The sequence below is a fragment of the Rhincodon typus genome, chromosome 5 (genome assembly GCF_021869965.1).
Source record: "Rhincodon typus isolate 14 chromosome 5, sRhiTyp1.1, whole genome shotgun sequence".
NCBI classification, from domain to species: Eukaryota; Metazoa; Chordata; class Chondrichthyes; order Orectolobiformes; family Rhincodontidae; genus Rhincodon; species Rhincodon typus.
This window is the reverse complement of record NC_063336.1, coordinates 61,355,511-61,374,433: the sequence shown is the minus strand read 5'-3', so window position 1 is coordinate 61,374,433 and position 18,923 is coordinate 61,355,511. Positions and strand designations below refer to the sequence as shown.

The following is an 18,923-nucleotide window of genomic DNA, read 5'->3' as shown; positions in this document are numbered from 1 at the left end:
AATCTTCTACTGTCTCTTTGCAATATGACAGGACCTTATTCTGATATATGCATCATTGTCGAAGTATTATACAGGGACATTCTATGGCCCTCTTTCTCAGAGTGCTCCATGTCCCACTGTACAGAGGAATGATGTCAATACTGGCGGCTCACATTATGAAGAACCTGCATTGTTTCTTACATTCCCCACATAGGTTTATTATGAGTATGACCATTGGATCCAACCACAGCAGGAGTTTTCATTGCTGTAGTTGTGCAGAGAAATGGAGGAGCAATGGATGTGTCAACAAGCCCAGGACCAGCAGCAACTTCCAATGGTTGTTAAACAGCCTCCACATGTAACTGTCGAAGCTAAAGATCCCCTCAAGAGGTAGAGAGGGGTAGGAGTATCTTCATTGTTGATATTGTTTCCTGCAGTCGAACAAGGCACAGTGTCAACCCAGGCTGGGGATGTCCCGGGGCACAATGACTGTCTATGCCACCTGCTAGAGTGGAACCTGTGACCTGAGGGAATGGGTGGCCATCCAAAACCAGTAGCTGTCAAGGTGACAGCTGCTTTGAACTTTCATGTAGGATCTCTCAACTGTCAAATCCACAAGTGTATCAAGCCTGTTACCGATGCCATTTATGCCAGTTCACACCACTTTATCCCCATTTCCCTTTGATGAGGTCAGTACTGCAACTTGGGAAATAGGCTTCAGGAAGTTAGCTGTACGCACCCCCCCACACCCCCCACCCAACCCCGCAGGTGCAGGGAACAATAGACTGTATAGATACTGTACCATTTCAAAACTCCATTGAGTTCATCAATAGAAAAGTATTCCACTCCATCTACGTGCTGTGATCTCTGATCATCAGTACTGCTTCTTAGAAGTGTGCTCTGGTACACTGAGAGCTATCACGATGCCCATATCCTTGAGACTCTCATGTTCCTGCTGTAGATGCCTTACTAGGATGGTTACTGGGCACACAAGCTATCATCTGTGACCAGAGCTGAAGGCTCCATTACATGACCCCCAATGCCTTGTGAATGAAGCGGCATGTAGATGCAATGCTGCCTATTCTTCAACCAGGCCTATGGTGGAGCAGACAATAGGCATGCTGAAGGTGAATGGATTGGTCTGGGAGTTGGGGGTGTTACTAATGGTACAATCCAGAGAGTGTGTGCTACATAATCCTGGCATCCTATATTCTGCACAGCTAGAATAGACAGTGAGGTGACATGATGGAGCTGACAAGCTGAGAAAGTGAGAACAGAGTTCCAAGGAGGAAAATGAGGACATTGAGCAGGATGAACATTACTTTCTAAATTATTGGGCACAGCAGAATCAGGTAGAACAAGGCAGACAGGACTTAAGTGTCCAGTTTGAGAAGAAAGCTGGGTGCAGAGATCTTTCATTCTCTGTAAAATTGCTGGTGTTCACAAGCAAGCAATCCATTTGTGTCCTGAGAGCCAAATGCAGCTTCTTTATGCTTATTCCTCTTCATTTTTGCTGTTGGTGAATGAAAGTGAATATCTTGAATGCTTTGAAGGCTTTCCTGTATGTGATTCTTCTGCATAAAGTAATAATAAAATGCTGGCTACCAGTCGGCATTGAGGATTTTGTAGCGGTGACTTAGTTGTAAGATGGGATTTAACTAAGAAAAGATCTTTTGTGTGGCTTGATAGATGATTTGGAGTTGGGGACTAAGTGTGGTGTGTCAAAATTTGCAGATGACACTAAGATGAGTGGTAGAACAAAGTGTGCAGAAGACACTGAAAGTCTACAGAGGGATATAGATAGTCTAAGTGAGTGGGCAAAGGTCTGGCAGGTGGAGTACAATGTTGATAAGTGTGAGGTCGTCCATTTTGGTAGGAATAACAGCAAAATGGACTATGTTTTAAATGGTAAAAAATTGCAACACGCTGCTGTGCAGAGGGACTTGGGTGTCCTTGTGCATGAATCGCTAAAAGTAGGATTGCAGGTGCAGCAGGTAATTAAAAAGGCAAATGGAATTTTGTCTGTCATTGCTTGAGGGATGGAGTTTAAAAACAGGGAGGCTATGCTGCAGCTGTATAGGGTCCTGGTGAGGCCACACCTGGAGTACTGTGTGCAGTTTTGGTCTCCTTACTTGAGAAGGGATATACCAGTACTGGAGGGGGTGCAGAGGAGATTCACTCGGTTGATTCCAGAGTTGAGAGGGTTGCATTATGAGGAGAGACTGAGTAGGCAGGGATAATACTCATTGGAATTCAGAAGAATGAGGGGAGATCTTATAGAAACATATATAAGATTACGAAGGGAATAGATAAGGTGGAGGCAGGGAGGTTGTTTCCACTAGCAGGTGAAACTAGGACTAGGGGGCATAGCCTCAAAATAAAGGGAAGCAGATGTAGGACTGAGGTCAGGAGGAACTTCTTCAACCAAAGGTTTGTGAATCTGTTGAATTCTCTGCCCAGTGAAGCGGTTGAAGCTACCTTGCTGAATGTCTTTAAGGCAAGGCTAGATAAATTTTCGAACAGTAAAAGAATTAAGGGTTATGGTGTGTGGGCGGGTAAGTGGAGCTGAGTCTCAAAAAGATCAGCCATGATCTTATTGAATGGCGGGGCAGGCTCGAGGGGCCAGATGGTCTACTCCTGCTCCTAGTTCTTATGTTCTTATGTTCTTGATGATTAAACAGTGATAGGCAAAGAAATGTGCCACCAATGTTGATAAGTGTTGGATTTTGGATATTGCCCCATTATGTGCATGGTAAAGGTCAACTCTGGACTGTCAACACTTGACTGGGTGCTTGTCTGATGTTCAAAGATGATGCTGGCATCAGCGATCCCTGGATAACCTGGCAGTGACAAGTAACTCTGCCTGCAGTGAGTATGAGAATCAGGCTACAATAGGAGCTTCGTGCCAGGATAATGAAACAAATTTGGGATAATAGTATGAGAAAACCAGCTAGACCTCATGGAGAGAACCCCTCCACGAACATTCACATAAATGACACTTAGCTGATTTCCGATAAAACTTAGCGCTGTATTTGTTGGTAGGATCTGACACTAACTCATAGGCACTAAGGCCAGATTTGTGACTCTGTCAATGGTCACCTGATTACTCTCTGAAAAAGATGACAAACACACTTCTCAAAATGTTTCCTACGAAGACACTCACACACAATTTAATTTTATTTAGGCCATAGTTTTATGACAACGTTTTAAATGATATACAAGCATGCAAATTAGGATGAGAAGAAAGCCAATTGATCCCACGAGCCTGCTCCGCCATTCAAAAAGATAATGGCTGATCCAATCAGTCACGAGCAACCTTTTACTCTCTTGCTTATCAAGGATTTATCTACCTCTGCCTTAAAATATTGAAAGAATCTGCTTCTACTGTCTTTTGGTGAAGAGAGTTCCAAAGACTCGTAATTATCTGTGAGACTTATCTCTGTTGAAAGTGGGCAGTTATCACATCTCCTCTAAGCCCCCCTCCTCTCCCAAGGTAACAGTCCAGACTTTTCTAATCCATCTTTATAATTGAAGTCTCTTATCTCTGGAACCATTTTTATCATCACTTTCTGTACTGTCACCTCCTTCCTAAAGTATGGTACCCAGAACTGTACACAACACTACAACTGAGGTCTAACCAATTAATGTCTTATATAGATTCAGCATTGCCTTGCAGCCCTAGTATTCCCCCAAAAGAGGAAATATCCTTTCCACTTCATCCATTGCAAGACCCCTCAGGATGTTACATATATCAATCATGTTGTAGTGATCCTGCAGCTGGGTTGGGTTTATCCAGTTATTCTTCTCAACTCGAGGAGATGCAAACCTAGCCTGTACAAACGTTCCTCATAAGACTATCTTCCCATTCCAAATATGAGTTTCTTAAACCTTCTCTAAATTGCCTCCAGTGCATTTACATTCTTTCTCAAATAAGGTGACTAATTACTCACTGGTGCTTTGTACAATTGAAGCATGATCTCCTTACTCTCTACTTGCAATAAATGATAACATTCCATTAGTTTTCTGAATTACTTCTTCACAAGAACCAGGTCTAACAGATCCTCCTTTCTTGTTCGACTGGACATTTACTGCTGTGGAAATTTCTTCTAGACACAATCTAAGAATGCATGCCCCTCTCTTCCCTTAGCATTGCCATTATCTATTAATTCATCTTCTTTTAAGTAATTTAATCCTCCAATACTTGCACCATCCTGTAATTTGGTTGCAGATTTGTTCCTCTCCTTCTTCCCTTGAGTAGGTGGTCTGTAAATTGCATCCCCCTTGTTCCTTAGCTCTAGTGAAATGGATTCAGTCCTTGAATCCGCTGAGACATCCTCTTCCCCCAGTACTGCAATGCTTTCATTAACAAAGATCACCACTCTGCCCTTAATTCTTCATATCCTATCTTTCCTGAACACCCTGCAATTTTTAACATTGAGGAACCATTGCCATTTACAGTATCCAGAATGGAAAACTATTCTTGAGTGGGACATTGGCAACTCTTGCACTACCTGTCTGGTTGTCTTGACTGTCTGGCAGCCATCCATTCCCATCTACCTGCAGGTACTAAACCTACAAAGTGACCACTCTCTGAATGTGTAATCCATCCAACTCAGCCTTGCAGATGCACCACAATGACACCAGCAACAACTTGAGTTCTGAAACAAAGAAGCCAATTTTCGGTATCCAGACACACCTCCTGCTCATATATTCATATAGATCGCATGAAGTGACCACAAGTCCCACATGCCACGGGAGAGGCAATCTGCAGCATTAGCAACAATATGGATGAATTGATGCCACTAGCAGAAATAAAGCTTAATTGTCATTATGAAGATGTGCCTGCAGCATGCCCAAGATTGGACTGAATATTAAAAGATATTCAACATTTAGGAGGGATAAGCAAAAAAGGAAAATGAGGTGGTTTGTGCTCCCCCAGGAAACTATTCTGAACTTCCCATCTCAGCTACCTTTGCCCATTTGATTTTTCTAGTCTATGTATGGATAAAATTTCCCTGTGAATTTTGCAGTAGCTTCCTGACAGGCTCCCATTATTTCTTCCTTTATACTCCATCCTACCACATAGTTACTGTTAAGGAGCATGAACACCACTCCTACAAGTTACTTCTTGCCCTTATCATTTCTCATCTCATTTAACAGTCCAGCAATAATACCATTAGGCCATCACCTCCCCTCTGGTCCAAATGGTCCATTTTGCTTTGAATGTTATATGCATGTTATAGGAATGTTATATAAAAGAGCCTTTAATTTTGTCCTTTATTATTTTTGTAACCTCTAGCCGTATCAGATAACTTACTCCATTCCCTCTTGGCCTTTTGTCATTTTGCATATACTTTCTCTCCTGCCTTATTGTTACTCTTGGATTCACCATATCTTCCCAAATTTGATCCCTTGCCCCTGCTTTTTAGCTTCCTTTCTGCTTTCCTAGTGATGCAGCTCACTAGAGCAATGGCCACAGCACAATCCAGATGTAGATCCTTCCAATGTTACAGCCTTTTCTTTTCCAGCCGTGGTGTCAGTGCCAAATGCACCAGAATCTACTTCTCTACACTAATCTTTGAATCTTGTATTCATTTCTTGAATCTTACTTGCCCGATGTCAATTTGCTCATAAATCAGTAGTAATCTGGAAATTACTACCTCTGGGATGTGACTCTTTAATCTGGCGCTAAGCTCCTCTTACCACCTGTGCAGAACTTTTTCCTTGTCCTACCTATTTTATTGGTACCCTCATGGACCATAACAATTAGATCTTCTCTCTCCCATTGTAAGTTCCTCTCCAGTCCTGTGTAGACTTCCTGAACCCCTGCCTCACATGCAGTCACATTTTCCTATCCCTGATCAGTGACCAAATCAGAAGACCTTATGCTATGTGGTGTGACTTCTTCCTGAAATAAGTGAAATAAGTTCTCCTAATGCTTCAGTGAGTTTTCAGTCCAGCCTCCAGTTCATAAACTCTGAGCCAAAGCTACTTGGGGTGCAAACACTTACTGCAGATATGTTTGCCGTGGATTACATTGGAATCCAGAAGTTCCCACATGCTGCACATGCGACGCACCATGTGTCCTAAAAGCCATAATGTGTTTTAATTAACTACTTACTTATTTTATTCAGTTCTTTAGTTTCCTTTATTTTTATTAATTTCCTTTACGCTAGCAGCAGTTCTAGTATTCTTTTAAGCCTTTGGAATCTAATATACCTTAGTCAATTATAATACCTTAGTCAATTACCAGATACTTGCCAAACAGCCAAGTTTCATGATCCAAGATGGCAATGGAGTAGGACTCCTCAGTCAGAGCCTGTCTATTCAGTCCATTTCTTTTGGTTTTTTCTCCCTGTCTTTTTTTCTCTTTAGTGTTTTTTACCTTCTTTGTTCTCAGCGATGTTAAGAACTCCCAGCCTCAGTGCAGACTCGGACTCTTGGCCTCAGCGTGGAACTGGCATGGCAGTCTCTCAGCGGCCTGTAGCAGCGATCTCTCATCAGCCTGGAGTGGTCTCAGCATGGACTTCCAGCCTCAAGATGATTCCAGAGTGGTCTCCCAACCTCGACAGCCTCAACGTGAAGCTTGGCACAGTCTGGAGTCAAGGCCCGGCATGGGCTAGAGGCTAGGTGCCAACGAGGACTAGGTTGGTAGGACTGTTATTCTGAACTTTTTATTTCATTATTCTTCTAATTTTTTTTCCTAAGAATTTCTAATTAAGAATCTGTACCTAGGTACCTTTGTACCTAAGATGGAGCAATAAGTGGTGACTTGTAAACTTTTCAATAACTCATTTGGTTACATGACAATAAAACTAATTCCATTCTATTTTATTTTAACCAGTCACCTACCTGCTTTCCAGTGATTTCATACTTAATTTTTCTCCAGTTATGCTCTTTCCACCGAAATGACTAGGGTAGGGTTAGCTACCTCTTAACTGATGCCTGCAGTACAGTTAGTCTGAATTATATTGACAAATATGGTCAAGGAGTGTGATAAAACAATACTTTTATACACATTTGCTAATTCAAGAAATGTCACTACTCACAGGACCACCAACTTGTTGGCGAAATACACATTGGGTCAACAGTTTTCTGGCCACAAGATGTCCCATTGGATGGATCTGCTAATCTACCTGGAATGACAAGCCAAACTGGTTATGCTCCCCAATGTACTATTATCCAATTCTACTTAATATTATCAAGGTCATTGTAACAAAATGATATTCAAACCTCTCAGAAATCAAATGAATGTTTTTACAAACTGATTGCAATGATAATAAGAACATATTCCCAATTTTGTGAGTTTTTGCTTTTAAATAATTGCTATTTTCTTGTTTTTGTTCCCTATGCAATATTTTATACAAAGGCTGACAAACTCTTCTTAGGTCTGTCACTCCTGCTTTGAAACTATTTGTTACAAGATATATGAGCACTCCTAAGATTGCTCACTAACAAAATTCCCGCTCTTCTCCTTACAAATAAGCCTTTTGACCTGATTTGCAGCTACCCAGATTCCATTGGGAATTCAGCATGTGAAGAATTCTGAGCACCAGTTCTCATCCCACCTGTCTATATATTAACACTTAAGAGCAACATACCACCATGCTATGTTTTTCCTTTGTAATTTTTATTTGGTTTTCAGTGCACACCTGTTGCAGTGGTCCTATAGCTAGGTTGGGTTCATCTAGTTACTTTCTTAAAAGTGCTGTGTGTTGCAGTGAATAGTTTTACATTTTCATTGAGCACACGAAACAAATTTAGTAAATTAAAGCAAAATACTGTGGATGCTGGAAATCTGAAACAGATGCAGAAAATTCTAGAGAAACTCAGTAGGTCTGGCTGCACCTGTAGAAAGAGATGGACAGTTAATGTTTTGAGTCTGGTGTTTCTCTTCTTCAGACTCTTCTGTTCTGCTAAGATTCTCTTGCAAATTCTGTGTTTGTTTCAAATTTAGTAAATGAGACTACTGTTCCAATTGATAAGTTGTAAAGGAACTCTGCATGATTCAAAGTGTTATGGTGTAATTAAAAACAAATAAACTATTACTTAATAAATTTTTGAAATCAACATTATCCTGGTTTAATAGTATATGTTGACATTTGTTTGTGTAACACATGACTGCTCTAATTTGGATGATATTAAACCATAAAGAAAAACATCAGTGTTGACCTTCAGTTTGTCTATAGCATTTTTAGGAAACTAACCAGATAAACCTACCTAGCTACAGGACCACTGCAACAGAGGTATGCTGAACATAAATAAAAATTACAAAGGAAAAACATAGCATAGTGATATTTTGTTCTTTAGTTTTAATATATAGAGTTGTGGATGAGAAATGGTGCTTAGATTCTTTACATGCTTCACGAGGAAATCTGGGTAGCAGCAAATCAGATCAAAAGGCTTATTCATAGGGAGGAGAGAGAGAATTTTATTAGGGAACAATCTCAGGGATTCTCACATACATTAATTTTATTGATATCAGCTGAGATACCAGAGGTGATGCTGCATTTGAGATCATTACAAAGCAAAAAGCAATCAGAAGTGTCACAGATATGTTTAATCAACCATGTCAGCTGTGTTATGACACATCTCTGTTGTAGATGGGGTACAAGACCTAGAGGGAGGGACAGTATTACTGTACTGCAAGACTCCTCTTTCAGAAATGTCACATGCTATTATTAGCTATTGTTTCCTGATGACAAAGTATGTGTGCATATGCTTGTGTGTTTGATCATTGGATAGGACAAGAATGGTGCCTTTACTGAATCCAGACACCCCACCTATAAGACTTCCAACACTTCAAAACATAATGGCTTCATAAAGCAAAAAAAAGTGACTTATGAACAAAGACAGTGTGACAAAGGAGCATCTGTAACATGAAGAACGGGTGGTGTTCAAGGCAAAGGAAATATAACATCCAGCTTACATGAATGAAATCTGTAGCTCCTTGGGTTTCCTCCGGGGACTCCAGTTTCCTTCCACAGTCCAAAGATGTGCAGGTTAGGTGGATTGGCCATGCTAAATTGCCTATCGTGTTCAGGGATATGTAAATTAGGTGGGTTACAGGGGAATGGGTCTCGGTGGGTTGCTCTGAGGTTTGGTGTGGACTTGTTGAGCCGAAGGGCCTGTTTCCACACTGTAGGGATTCTATGAATTCTGTGCACTCTAGAACTCTCTGAGATCTAAGCATGTGGGAAATCAGATCATGGAAAAGGACGCTGTCAACATCTATTGCAGGGAGCTTTTAAAGACCTTTTCAATTAAAAAGAATCACAGTCGATGAGAGTCTTCAATTCCAACCCTTAGCAATCAGTTAGAGATGAGCTCAGATCTTAGCAAATTCTTAATGAGGTAATGAAAGCCATCAGATAAATGAAGATTAACATATGGCAGGAGACAATGAAATCTCTGCTAAAATATTTAAATACAGAGTGAGGAACTAACATTACATATCCATGCTCTCATCCTAAAAATCTGGAATGAAAAGGAGTTCTGAACAATGTCAAGGACACTGTGGTTGTAACAATCTTCAAGAAAGAAAACAAATCCCACTGTGGAAATTATCGAGACACCTTCCTGCTCTTCATCGCAGGAAAAATCATTACACAAACTAAGGAGGGCAAGGGCATAAAATGTACTTTGGGTGGGGGATTTCAATGTCCACCACCAAAAGTGGCTCGGCAGCAGCATACTGATTGAGCTGGTCAGGACCTATAGGACATAGCTGCTAGACTGGGCCTGCAGAAGGTGGTGAGGGAACCAACAAGAGGGAAAAACATATTTGACCTCATCCTTACCAATCTATTAGTTGCAGATGCATTTATCCATGACAGGATCAGTAAGAGTGAACACAGCACAGTCCTTGTGGAGAGGAAGTCCCGCCTTCAAGGTGGGCAGCACAGTGGTTCACTGGTTAGCGCTACTGCCTCACAGTGCCAGGGACCCAGGTTCGATTCCACCCTTGGGCGACTGTATGGAGTTTGCACATTCTCTTTGTGTTTGTGTGGGTTTCCTGCAGGTGCCCCAGTTTCCTCCCACAGTCCAAAGATGTGCAGTGTCATACTAAATTGTCCATAGTGTCCAGAGATGTGCAGGCTAGGTGGACTAGCCATGGGAAATGCAGGGCTAGGGCGACTAGGGTGAGGTGGGGGTGGATGGGTCTGGGTGGGATGCTGTTCAGAGGGTCGGTGTTGACTCGATGGGCTGAATGGCCTGCTTCCACACTGTAGGGATTCTATGACTTGCATTGAAAATAACTCCATCATGTTGTGTGGCACTATCACTGTGCTTAATGGGACAGAATTCAAACAGATCTAACAACTCATGATTGGGCATCTCTGAGGAGCTGTGGGCCATCAACAGCAGCAGAATTGCAATCCAGCACAATCTGCAACAGCATGGTCTGGCATATCCCCAACTCTACCATCACCATCAAGCCAGGGGATCAACCCTGGCTCAATGGAGAGCGGGCATGCCAGGAGTAGCACCAGGTATACCTGAAAATGAGGTGTCAAAACTGGTGAAGCTACCAAACAGGACTACTTGCACACCAATCAGCATAAGCAGCAAGTGATAGACAGAGTTAAGTGATTCCACAACTAATGGACTAGATCGAAGCTCTGCGGTCCTGCCACACCCAGTTGTGAATGGTGGTGGACAATTACGCAACTCAGTGGAGGAGGAGGCTCCACAAATTATAAAATCCTTACAGTGTGGAAGAAGGCCACTTGGCCCATCGAATATCCTCATCTTCAATGATGGAAGAGCCCCGTACTTAAGTGCTAAAAATAAGGCTGAAGCATTCGCAGCAATCTACATCCAGAACTACTGAGTGGATGATCCATTTGACATCCTCCAGTGGTCCCCAGCAGTGCAGATACCAGAGTTCAACCAATTTGATTCGCTCCACCTGATATCAAGAAACCTTTGGAGACACTGGATCCTGCGAAGGCTCTGGGCCCTGACAACATTCTAGCAATAGTTCTGAAGACTTGTGCTTTAGAACTTGCCACTCCCCTAGCCAAGCTCCTTCAGTATAGTTACAACACTGGTATCTGACTGGCAATGTGGAAAATTGCCCAAGTATGTCCTGTACATAAAAAGCAGGACAAATCCAACCCGGCCAATTACAACACCAGTAGTCTACTCTTGATAGTAAAGAGATGGAAAGTGTCATCAACAGTGCTATCAAGCAGCATCTGCTCAGCAACAACTTGCTCACTGAAGCCAGTTTGGGTTCCCCTAGGGCCACTCAGCTCCTGACATCATTACAGCTTTGGTTCAAAGGAGCTGAATACCATAGGTAAGGTGAGAGCGAAAGCCCTTGATACCTAGGCTGCACTTGACCCAGTGTAGCATCAAGGAGCCCTAGCAAAACTGGAATCAATGGGTATCAGGGGCAAACTCCCCACTGGTTGGAGTCATACTAGCACATAGGAAGATGGTTGTGGTTGTTGGAGGTCAGTCATCTCAGCTCCAGTACTTGGCTGCAAGAGTTCTTCAGGGTAATGTCTTGGTTCCAACCATCTTCAGCTCTTTCATCAATGACCTTTCCTCCATCATAAGGTCAGAAGTGGGGATCTTTGCAGATGATTCAATAATGTTCAGCACCATTCGCAACTCCTGAGTTACTAAAGCAGGCGAATGCAACAAAATGTGGAAATATCCAAGCTTGGGCTGACAAGTGGCAAGTAACATTCGTGCCACACAAATGCCAGGCTGTGACCATCACCAATAAAGTACAATCTAACAACCACCCCTTTTGGTTCAATAGTGTTACCATCACTGAATTACCTCACTATCAACATCCTTGGGGTTACCATTGGCCAGTACTCACCTGGACTCACCTTATAAACAGAGTGACTACAAGAACAGTTCAGAGGTTTTGAAAACTATGGCGAGTAACTTAACTCCTGATTCCCCAAGCCTGTCCATCATCTACAAGACACAAGTGATGAAATACTTCTCACTTGCCTGGATGAGTGCAGCTCCAACAACAATTAAGAAGTTTGACCCCATCCAGGACAAAGCAGCCTATTTGATAGCATCATATCCACAAATATCCACTCCCTCCACCACTGAAGCTCAGTAGCAGTAGTGTGTACTATCTGCAAGACGCATTGCAGAAATTCACCAAAGATTCTCAGACAGCACCTTCCACATCCATGATCCCTTCCATCTTGAAGGACAAGGGCAGCAGATAAATGGGAACACCACCACATTCAAGTTCTTCTGCAAGCCACTCACTCACCATCCTCACTTGGAAATATATTGTAGTTACTTTATTTTAGCTGGGTCAAAATCCTAGAATATTGTCCCTAAGGACATTATAACAACTCATAGCAGGTGAACTGCAGCGGTTCAAGAAAGCAGCTCACCACCATCTTCTCAGGAACAACTAGGGACAGGTAATAAATGCTGGCCAGCCAGCGACGACCACATCCCCCAAATGATTTTTAAAAAAGCCTTCTGAAAAGACTCATTACGCTTATTGAAGAGCCACACTCTGAAACGCAATGTGGGTTCAGGCCATCAGGAGGCACAGCTAACATAATTTTCACATCTTGCCAACGAGACAAAAAATCTTGCAGACAGCAGTAAATCCCTTACATGGTATTTTTCAACTTGACCAAGTCCTTCGAATCTGTAAATCATGAATCACTCCAGCAGCTTCTGCTCAATTATGGATGTTCTCCAAAATTCACCACAATTTTTCACCTATTTCATGATGATGTGAGTGTGATGATCCTTACCAATAGATCAATTACAAAACCCATTGATGCAAAGACAGGAATCAACAGGATGTTATCACCTCAACAAATTTTTCAATTTTCCAAGCTGCAGTATTACACCTGATCAGATACCAGCCTCCTAGAGGACTGCAACTTTATTTATTAAACTATTGGTAAACTATCTAAACTCTGATGATTCCAATTAAACTCTAAAACTATCCAACTTCAGTCATTGATCTCTAACAAAATGATGGTTCTCCAGTAAGATAGGAACGACCAAAGGTGGTGATGGGCAGTCTATCTGAATTACTGCAGTCCATTTGGTGTAGGTACACCCAAAATGTTGTTGGTGAGGAATTTCCAGGGTTTTGACCCAGTGACAGTGAAAGAATGGTGAATCATTTCCAAGTCCAGATGGCATGTGGGAATTTCAGGTGGTGGTGTTCCTATACATCTATGCTCTTGACCTTCTAGATGGAAACGGTCATGGGTATGGAAGATGCTGGCTAATGGTGAATTTCTGCAGTGCATCTTGTGGATGGTACACACTCTTGCTGTTGACCATTAGTGACGGAGGGAGTGAATGTCATTGGATGAGGTCCTTGTCAAGTGTCTGCTTTGTCTTGGATGGTCTTAAGCTTATTGAGTATTGCTGGAGCTGCACTCATCCAGGCAATAGGGGCGGATTCCATTAGACTCTTGATTTGTGCCTTGTAGATGATGGACAGAATTTGGGGGAGTCAGTGGATGGGTTACTTGCTGCAGGATTCCTAGCCTCTGATCCATCCTTGTAGTCATAATATTTATAAGGTAAGTCCATTGCTGTTCCTGGTCAACAGTAATCCCCAGGATTTTGACAGTGCAGAATTCAGCAATAGCAATGCCAAGGGATAGTAGATGCATTCTCTCTTATTGGAATCGATCTTTATCTGACATTTGTAGTGTAAATGTTATTTGCCACTTATGAATCCAAGACTAGATCTTATCCAGGTCCTACTGCATTTTCACACAGGCTGATTCAGTATCTGCAGCTTTGCGAATGGCACTAAATATTGTGTAATCATCGACAGACACTTCTACTTCTGACCTTATGATGGAGGGAAGGTTGCTGATGAAGCAGCTGAAGATTGTTGGACCTGGGACACTGTCCTGAGGAACCCCTGCAGGGATGCCTTGGAGCTGAAACGACTGAACTCCAACAACCACAACCATCTTCCTATGTTATGGGTATGAATTCAGCTAGAGGACAGTTCCCCACCCCCCGCCAATTCCAGTTGACCTTTATTTTTGCTAGAGCTCCTAGATGCCACATTAGGTCACTTGTGGCCTTGTGGTCAAGGGTAATGAATCTCACCTCACGTTTAGAGTTCAGTTCTTTTTCTTCACATTTTTGGGTAGATACCAGTATTGTAGCAATACTGGAACAGCTTGCCTAGGGGCGTAGCATGTTTTGGAGCGTGTCTTCAGTACTTTTTCTGGAATGTTGTTAGGGCCCTTATCTTTGCAATCTGCAGTGCCTTCAGCTGTTTACTGATATCACATGGAATGGATTGAATTGGCTAAAATCTGTGACACTTAGAACTCCAGAGGATGCCGAGATGGAGCGCACACTTGGGACTTCTGAAAAGAGGTTATTGCAAATGCTTCAGCCTTATCCCTTGTGCAGATGTGCTAGGCTTGCCCATCATGTAATATTTGCCTCATCTTCCTCCAGTGAATTGTTTAATTGTCCACAATCATTCATGACTGAAAGTATCAGGACTGCGGGGCTTAGATCTGATTTTTGGGTTGTAGAATTTTAGCATTGTTTATCACATGCTCCTTATGCTGTTTGTCACACAGGTAGTCCTGTATTATAGTTTCACTAGGTTGTCACCTCATTTTTAGGGACTCCTGATGTTGCTCCTGGCATGCCATGCTGCACTCCTTATTTGAACCATATGCTGAAGCACACGTGAAGGTGGAACTTATATTCAACATTCAGAAAACCAAAGTCCTCCATCCAGGGGGAGGCAATGGCCTAGTGGTATTATTGCTGGACTGTTAATCCAGAGACCCAGAAAATGTTCTGGGGACCAGGGTTCAAATCCTGCCACAGCAGGTGGTGGAATTTGAATTCAATAAAAATATCTGGAATTAAGAATCTAACGATGACCTTGAATACATTGCCAATTGTCAGGAAAAACCCATCTGGTTCACTAATATCCTATAGGGAAGGACATCCTTACCTGGTCTGGCCTACATGTGACTTCAGACCCACAGTAAAGTGGTTAACTCTTAACTGCCCTCTGGGCAATGTTGTAAATGTTGCCTGGCCAGTGATGCCCTCATCCTGTTAATGAATAAACAAAACAAATTCAAATAAGTCCCCCAGGCCTGATGGAATTTATCCAAGGATTCTATGGGAAGTGAGGGAAGAGATCGCAGGGCCTTTGGCGATGATCTTTTCGTCCTCAATGTCCACGGGTATAGTGCCAGAAGATTGGAGAGAGGCAAACGTCATTCCCTTGTTCAAAAAAGGGAATAGGGATAACCTCGGAAATTACAGGCCAGTTAGTCTCACTTGAGTGGTGGCAAATTATTGGAAAGGGCTCTGAGGGATAGGATTTATGATCACTTGAATAGGCACAGTTTGATTCATGATAGTCAGCATGGATTTGTGAGGGGTAGATCATGCCTCACAAACCTTATTGAATTCTTTGAAGAGGTGACCAAACAAGCGGATGAAAGTAGAGCAGTGGATGTGGTATTCATGGATTTAAGTAAGGTGTTTGATAAGGTTCCCCATGGTAGGCTCATGCAGAAAGTAAGGAGGCATGAATAGTGGGAAATGTGGCAGATTGGATTCAGAATTGGCTGACCCTTAGAAGACAAAGGGTGATAGTGGATGGAAAATATTCATCATGGTGCTCAGTTATGAAGATCTGTTCTGGGTCCTCTTCTATTTGTGATTTTTGTAAATGATTTGGATGTAGGAGTGGAAGGGTGGATTAGTAAGTTCGCGGACGATACGAAGGTGGGTCGAGTTGTAGATAGTGCGGAGGGCTGTTCTAGGTTACAAAGGGACATTGATAGAATGCAGACTTGGCTGAGAAGTGGCAGGTGGAGTTTAACCCTGAAAAGTGTGAGGTGATTCATTTTGGAAGGACAAACTTGAAAGCAGAATACAGGGAAAGATTCTTGGCAGCATGGAGGACCAGAGGGATCTCGGGGTTCATGTCCACAGTTCCCTGAAAGCTGCCACCCAGGTGGATAGAGTTGTTAGAAGGCGTACAGTGTGTTAACTTTCATTAATAGAGGGATTGAATTCAAGAGCCGTGAAGTTATGCTCCAGCTATACAAAAGCCTGGTTCGGCCACATCTGGAGTATTGCATCCAGTTCTTGTCGCCTCATTACAGGAAAGATGTGGAAGCGGTGGAAAAAGTGCAGAGGAGATTTACCAGGACGTTGCCTGGAATGGAGGGAAGGTCTTACGAGGAAAGGTTGAGAGAGCTCAGGCTTTTCTCTTTAGAACGACAAAGGATGAGAGGTGACTTGATAGAACTGTACAAAATGATCAGAGGTGTAGATAGAGTGGATAGCCAGAGACATTTTCCTAGGGTGGAGGTGGCCATTACGAGGGGGCATAGTTTTAAAGTAAGTGGAGGTAGATATAGGGGAGACGTCAGAGGTAGGTTCTTTACTCAGAGAGTGGTAGGGGCATGGAATACATTGCCGGAGAGGGTAGTGGAATCGACCTCATTAGGGGCATTTAAGCGGCTATTAGATAGGCATATGGATGATGTATAAGGTAGGGATGGAGGTTAGATAGACCTTAGGTTTAGGGTAAAAGTTCGGCACGACATCGTGGGCCGAAGGGCCTGTACTGTGCTGTACAGTTCTTTGTTCTATGTTCTAAATGCATGTACCTCAGCCCCATTTGTTAGATTTCATATTTAATGCCTGGAAAATGTGGAACACTTCCAGTACCTTGGTAATTAACCCAAAAGAACACTGACAAAGAAATTCAGCATTACCTGAAATTTGCTACGGCAGCCTTTGGCCACATAAGGAAGTGGGTGTTTGAAGATCACAGCTTCAAAATTGAAACCAATTTCTTGATTTACCACAAGCTCATGGTCCCTTCCTTATATTACGGGGCTGAAACATTGTCAATGCACAAGAGGCACCTCATAATACTGGGGTCGTACCACCAGTGCTGCTTGTAGAAAATCTAAAATATCAAGTGACAGGACAAATGAACCAACATCACTGAACTCTCACAAACAGGTTCCACAAGAGTCAAGGCTATACACATCTGATATCAACTTCATTGGTTTGGTCACACAGTTTGGAAGTCAGATTTCAAGCTCCCAAATCAGAATGTCTTCACCTAGCTCAGTCAGGGCAGATGTATTAGGCACAGAAGGCAGAAGTGAACAGATTCTTGGTTAGTGACAGAATCATCCATGAATTTATTGAATGCCAAAGTAGGTTTGAGGGAATGCTTTTGTTTCTATTTTATACGTTCATAAGTTCCAGGATGTGCAGGAAAACAATCAAAAAATGCATTGACAACAACCTCTGGTCCTGGACCAAACTAGATGCAGTCAGAGTCTGTGGGAAATCTCAATGACAAAATAAAGAAGAGGAAAAGGAAGAGTGGCAAAAAGAACAAGACATTGTTCAAATGTATAATACAAATCCAGATGTTCCACATGACAAGCCTCTAGATCCCAAAACATCCTTATGAGCTTTTTCAGACCCATGGAAAAAAATGATTCCTGCTGGTGATGGATAGACAATAACACCTCAAACCTTATGCATGGATAATATACATACCGCATCAGATGATCTGAGATAACAAGGTGTAGAGCTGGATGAACACAGCAGGCCAAGCAGCATCAGAGGAGCAGGAAAGCTGATGTTTCGGGCCTAGACCCTTCTTCAGGGATAGCAGTTCCTACTATCTCCGCATCAGATGATCATATAGATTTAAGACTACTATCCTGGTATTATTATGTTTATATATAGTTGCACTTTTAAATAACATTTGTTCCCATACAGTCCATTAGCAGTACTCAAAATGACATGAACTTTGCACAGATTATATCATGAACGAATTCAGTTAGTCTCATACCTGTGTTAAACTGCCATCCATGTTGCAATGGCAGACCCCACAACACATTTCCGGTATTTCTGGGTCCAAAACTTTCCATGTACTTAGCTGTGACATTCAGTAGTATTTTATACATTCCCATTCGTTCCTGGTAATTCCAAGGATTAATAAGTGTTTTGTTATGAATGGTAACAAAACTATCCAATGAGTCAGGAACATTATCCCATAGCGGTGGATAATTTACAGTTTCTCTCACACTGTCTTGTCCATTTGCATTTGAACAATGTATTAGTAATGCAGAAAGGAATGCAATGGCAGATGCTTTGCAAACTGGAATAAGCCATGCCATTTCGAATATCTTCACAAAAAGTGTTCAATTGTCTTTTTATAAGCTCCATGGTCTCCTCTGCATGTTTGCCATGAATTATCATCAGTTTCACAAGTGTTTCTTTTCCCAGTGTCATTTATAAGTTTCAAACTCACTCATGTGACAACATAATTAACAACAAATCAATTCAGCTATGACATCTTAACAAGACAGTCCATGCTGAAGGCAAAGTTCAGAAAATCAGGTACTTTACTAGTACAAGAAAGAGCAATCTATTACATGAAAACAATTTAATATAGAATACAATGCACTACAAGAATCAACATTTTATAGGGAAGTAGCTATTTTATAGTTTTATCTTATTGAACTGTAACAAGAAAAGTCATCCACTTACCTGAGGGCTATCGCAATGCTATGTTTGGCTGAACATTTGTCTTTGTCGGATAATTTTTCATACAACAACAGTTTGATGAAGATAAGGCCTGGGGTGGAGCCTCTCCCTTCAGTATTGAATCCAATGTCCCTATGTATCCAAAGCAGCCGATATTATAAGGTGGAATAGATGACTTTGTTGATAAAGCAGATATGTGTGTTCAGAAGCTCATCTCAGGTTTGAATATGGCACCAAGGTTGGATTCATGCTCAGACAGGTACATGGAGAGGGGTGAAGTCAATGTGTAAAGAATAGTACTTGTGACAAGACCCTATGCATGGATTATATTAAAGACTATTAGAAAGATAAACGTGACATGACTAAGGAAAGACTCCATAATACTGAGCCTG

The 18,923-nt window shown here is 42.1% G+C and overlaps 1 protein-coding gene across 2 annotated transcripts in view; it reads right to left on the bottom strand.

The window, feature by feature from the left end:
• LOC109917510 (protein LEG1 homolog) overlaps positions 1-18,241 on the bottom strand; it is a 38,222-nt gene extending 19,981 nt beyond the window's left edge. The window contains exons 1-2 of one of the 2 annotated variants that reach the window (XM_048597246.1): positions 17,834-18,238; positions 7,029-7,115 (exon numbers count right to left, since the gene is read on the bottom strand). In XM_048597246.1, the coding sequence (XP_048453203.1) occupies positions 7,029-7,115; positions 17,834-18,161 (415 nt within the window). In that variant the 5' untranslated portion in view covers positions 18,162-18,238. Of the gene's footprint in view, positions 1-7,028; positions 7,116-17,833 lie in introns of both variants that reach the window. The other variant, XM_048597247.1, reaches the window with a different exon arrangement.
• Between the last annotated feature and the right edge of the window lie 682 nt (positions 18,242-18,923).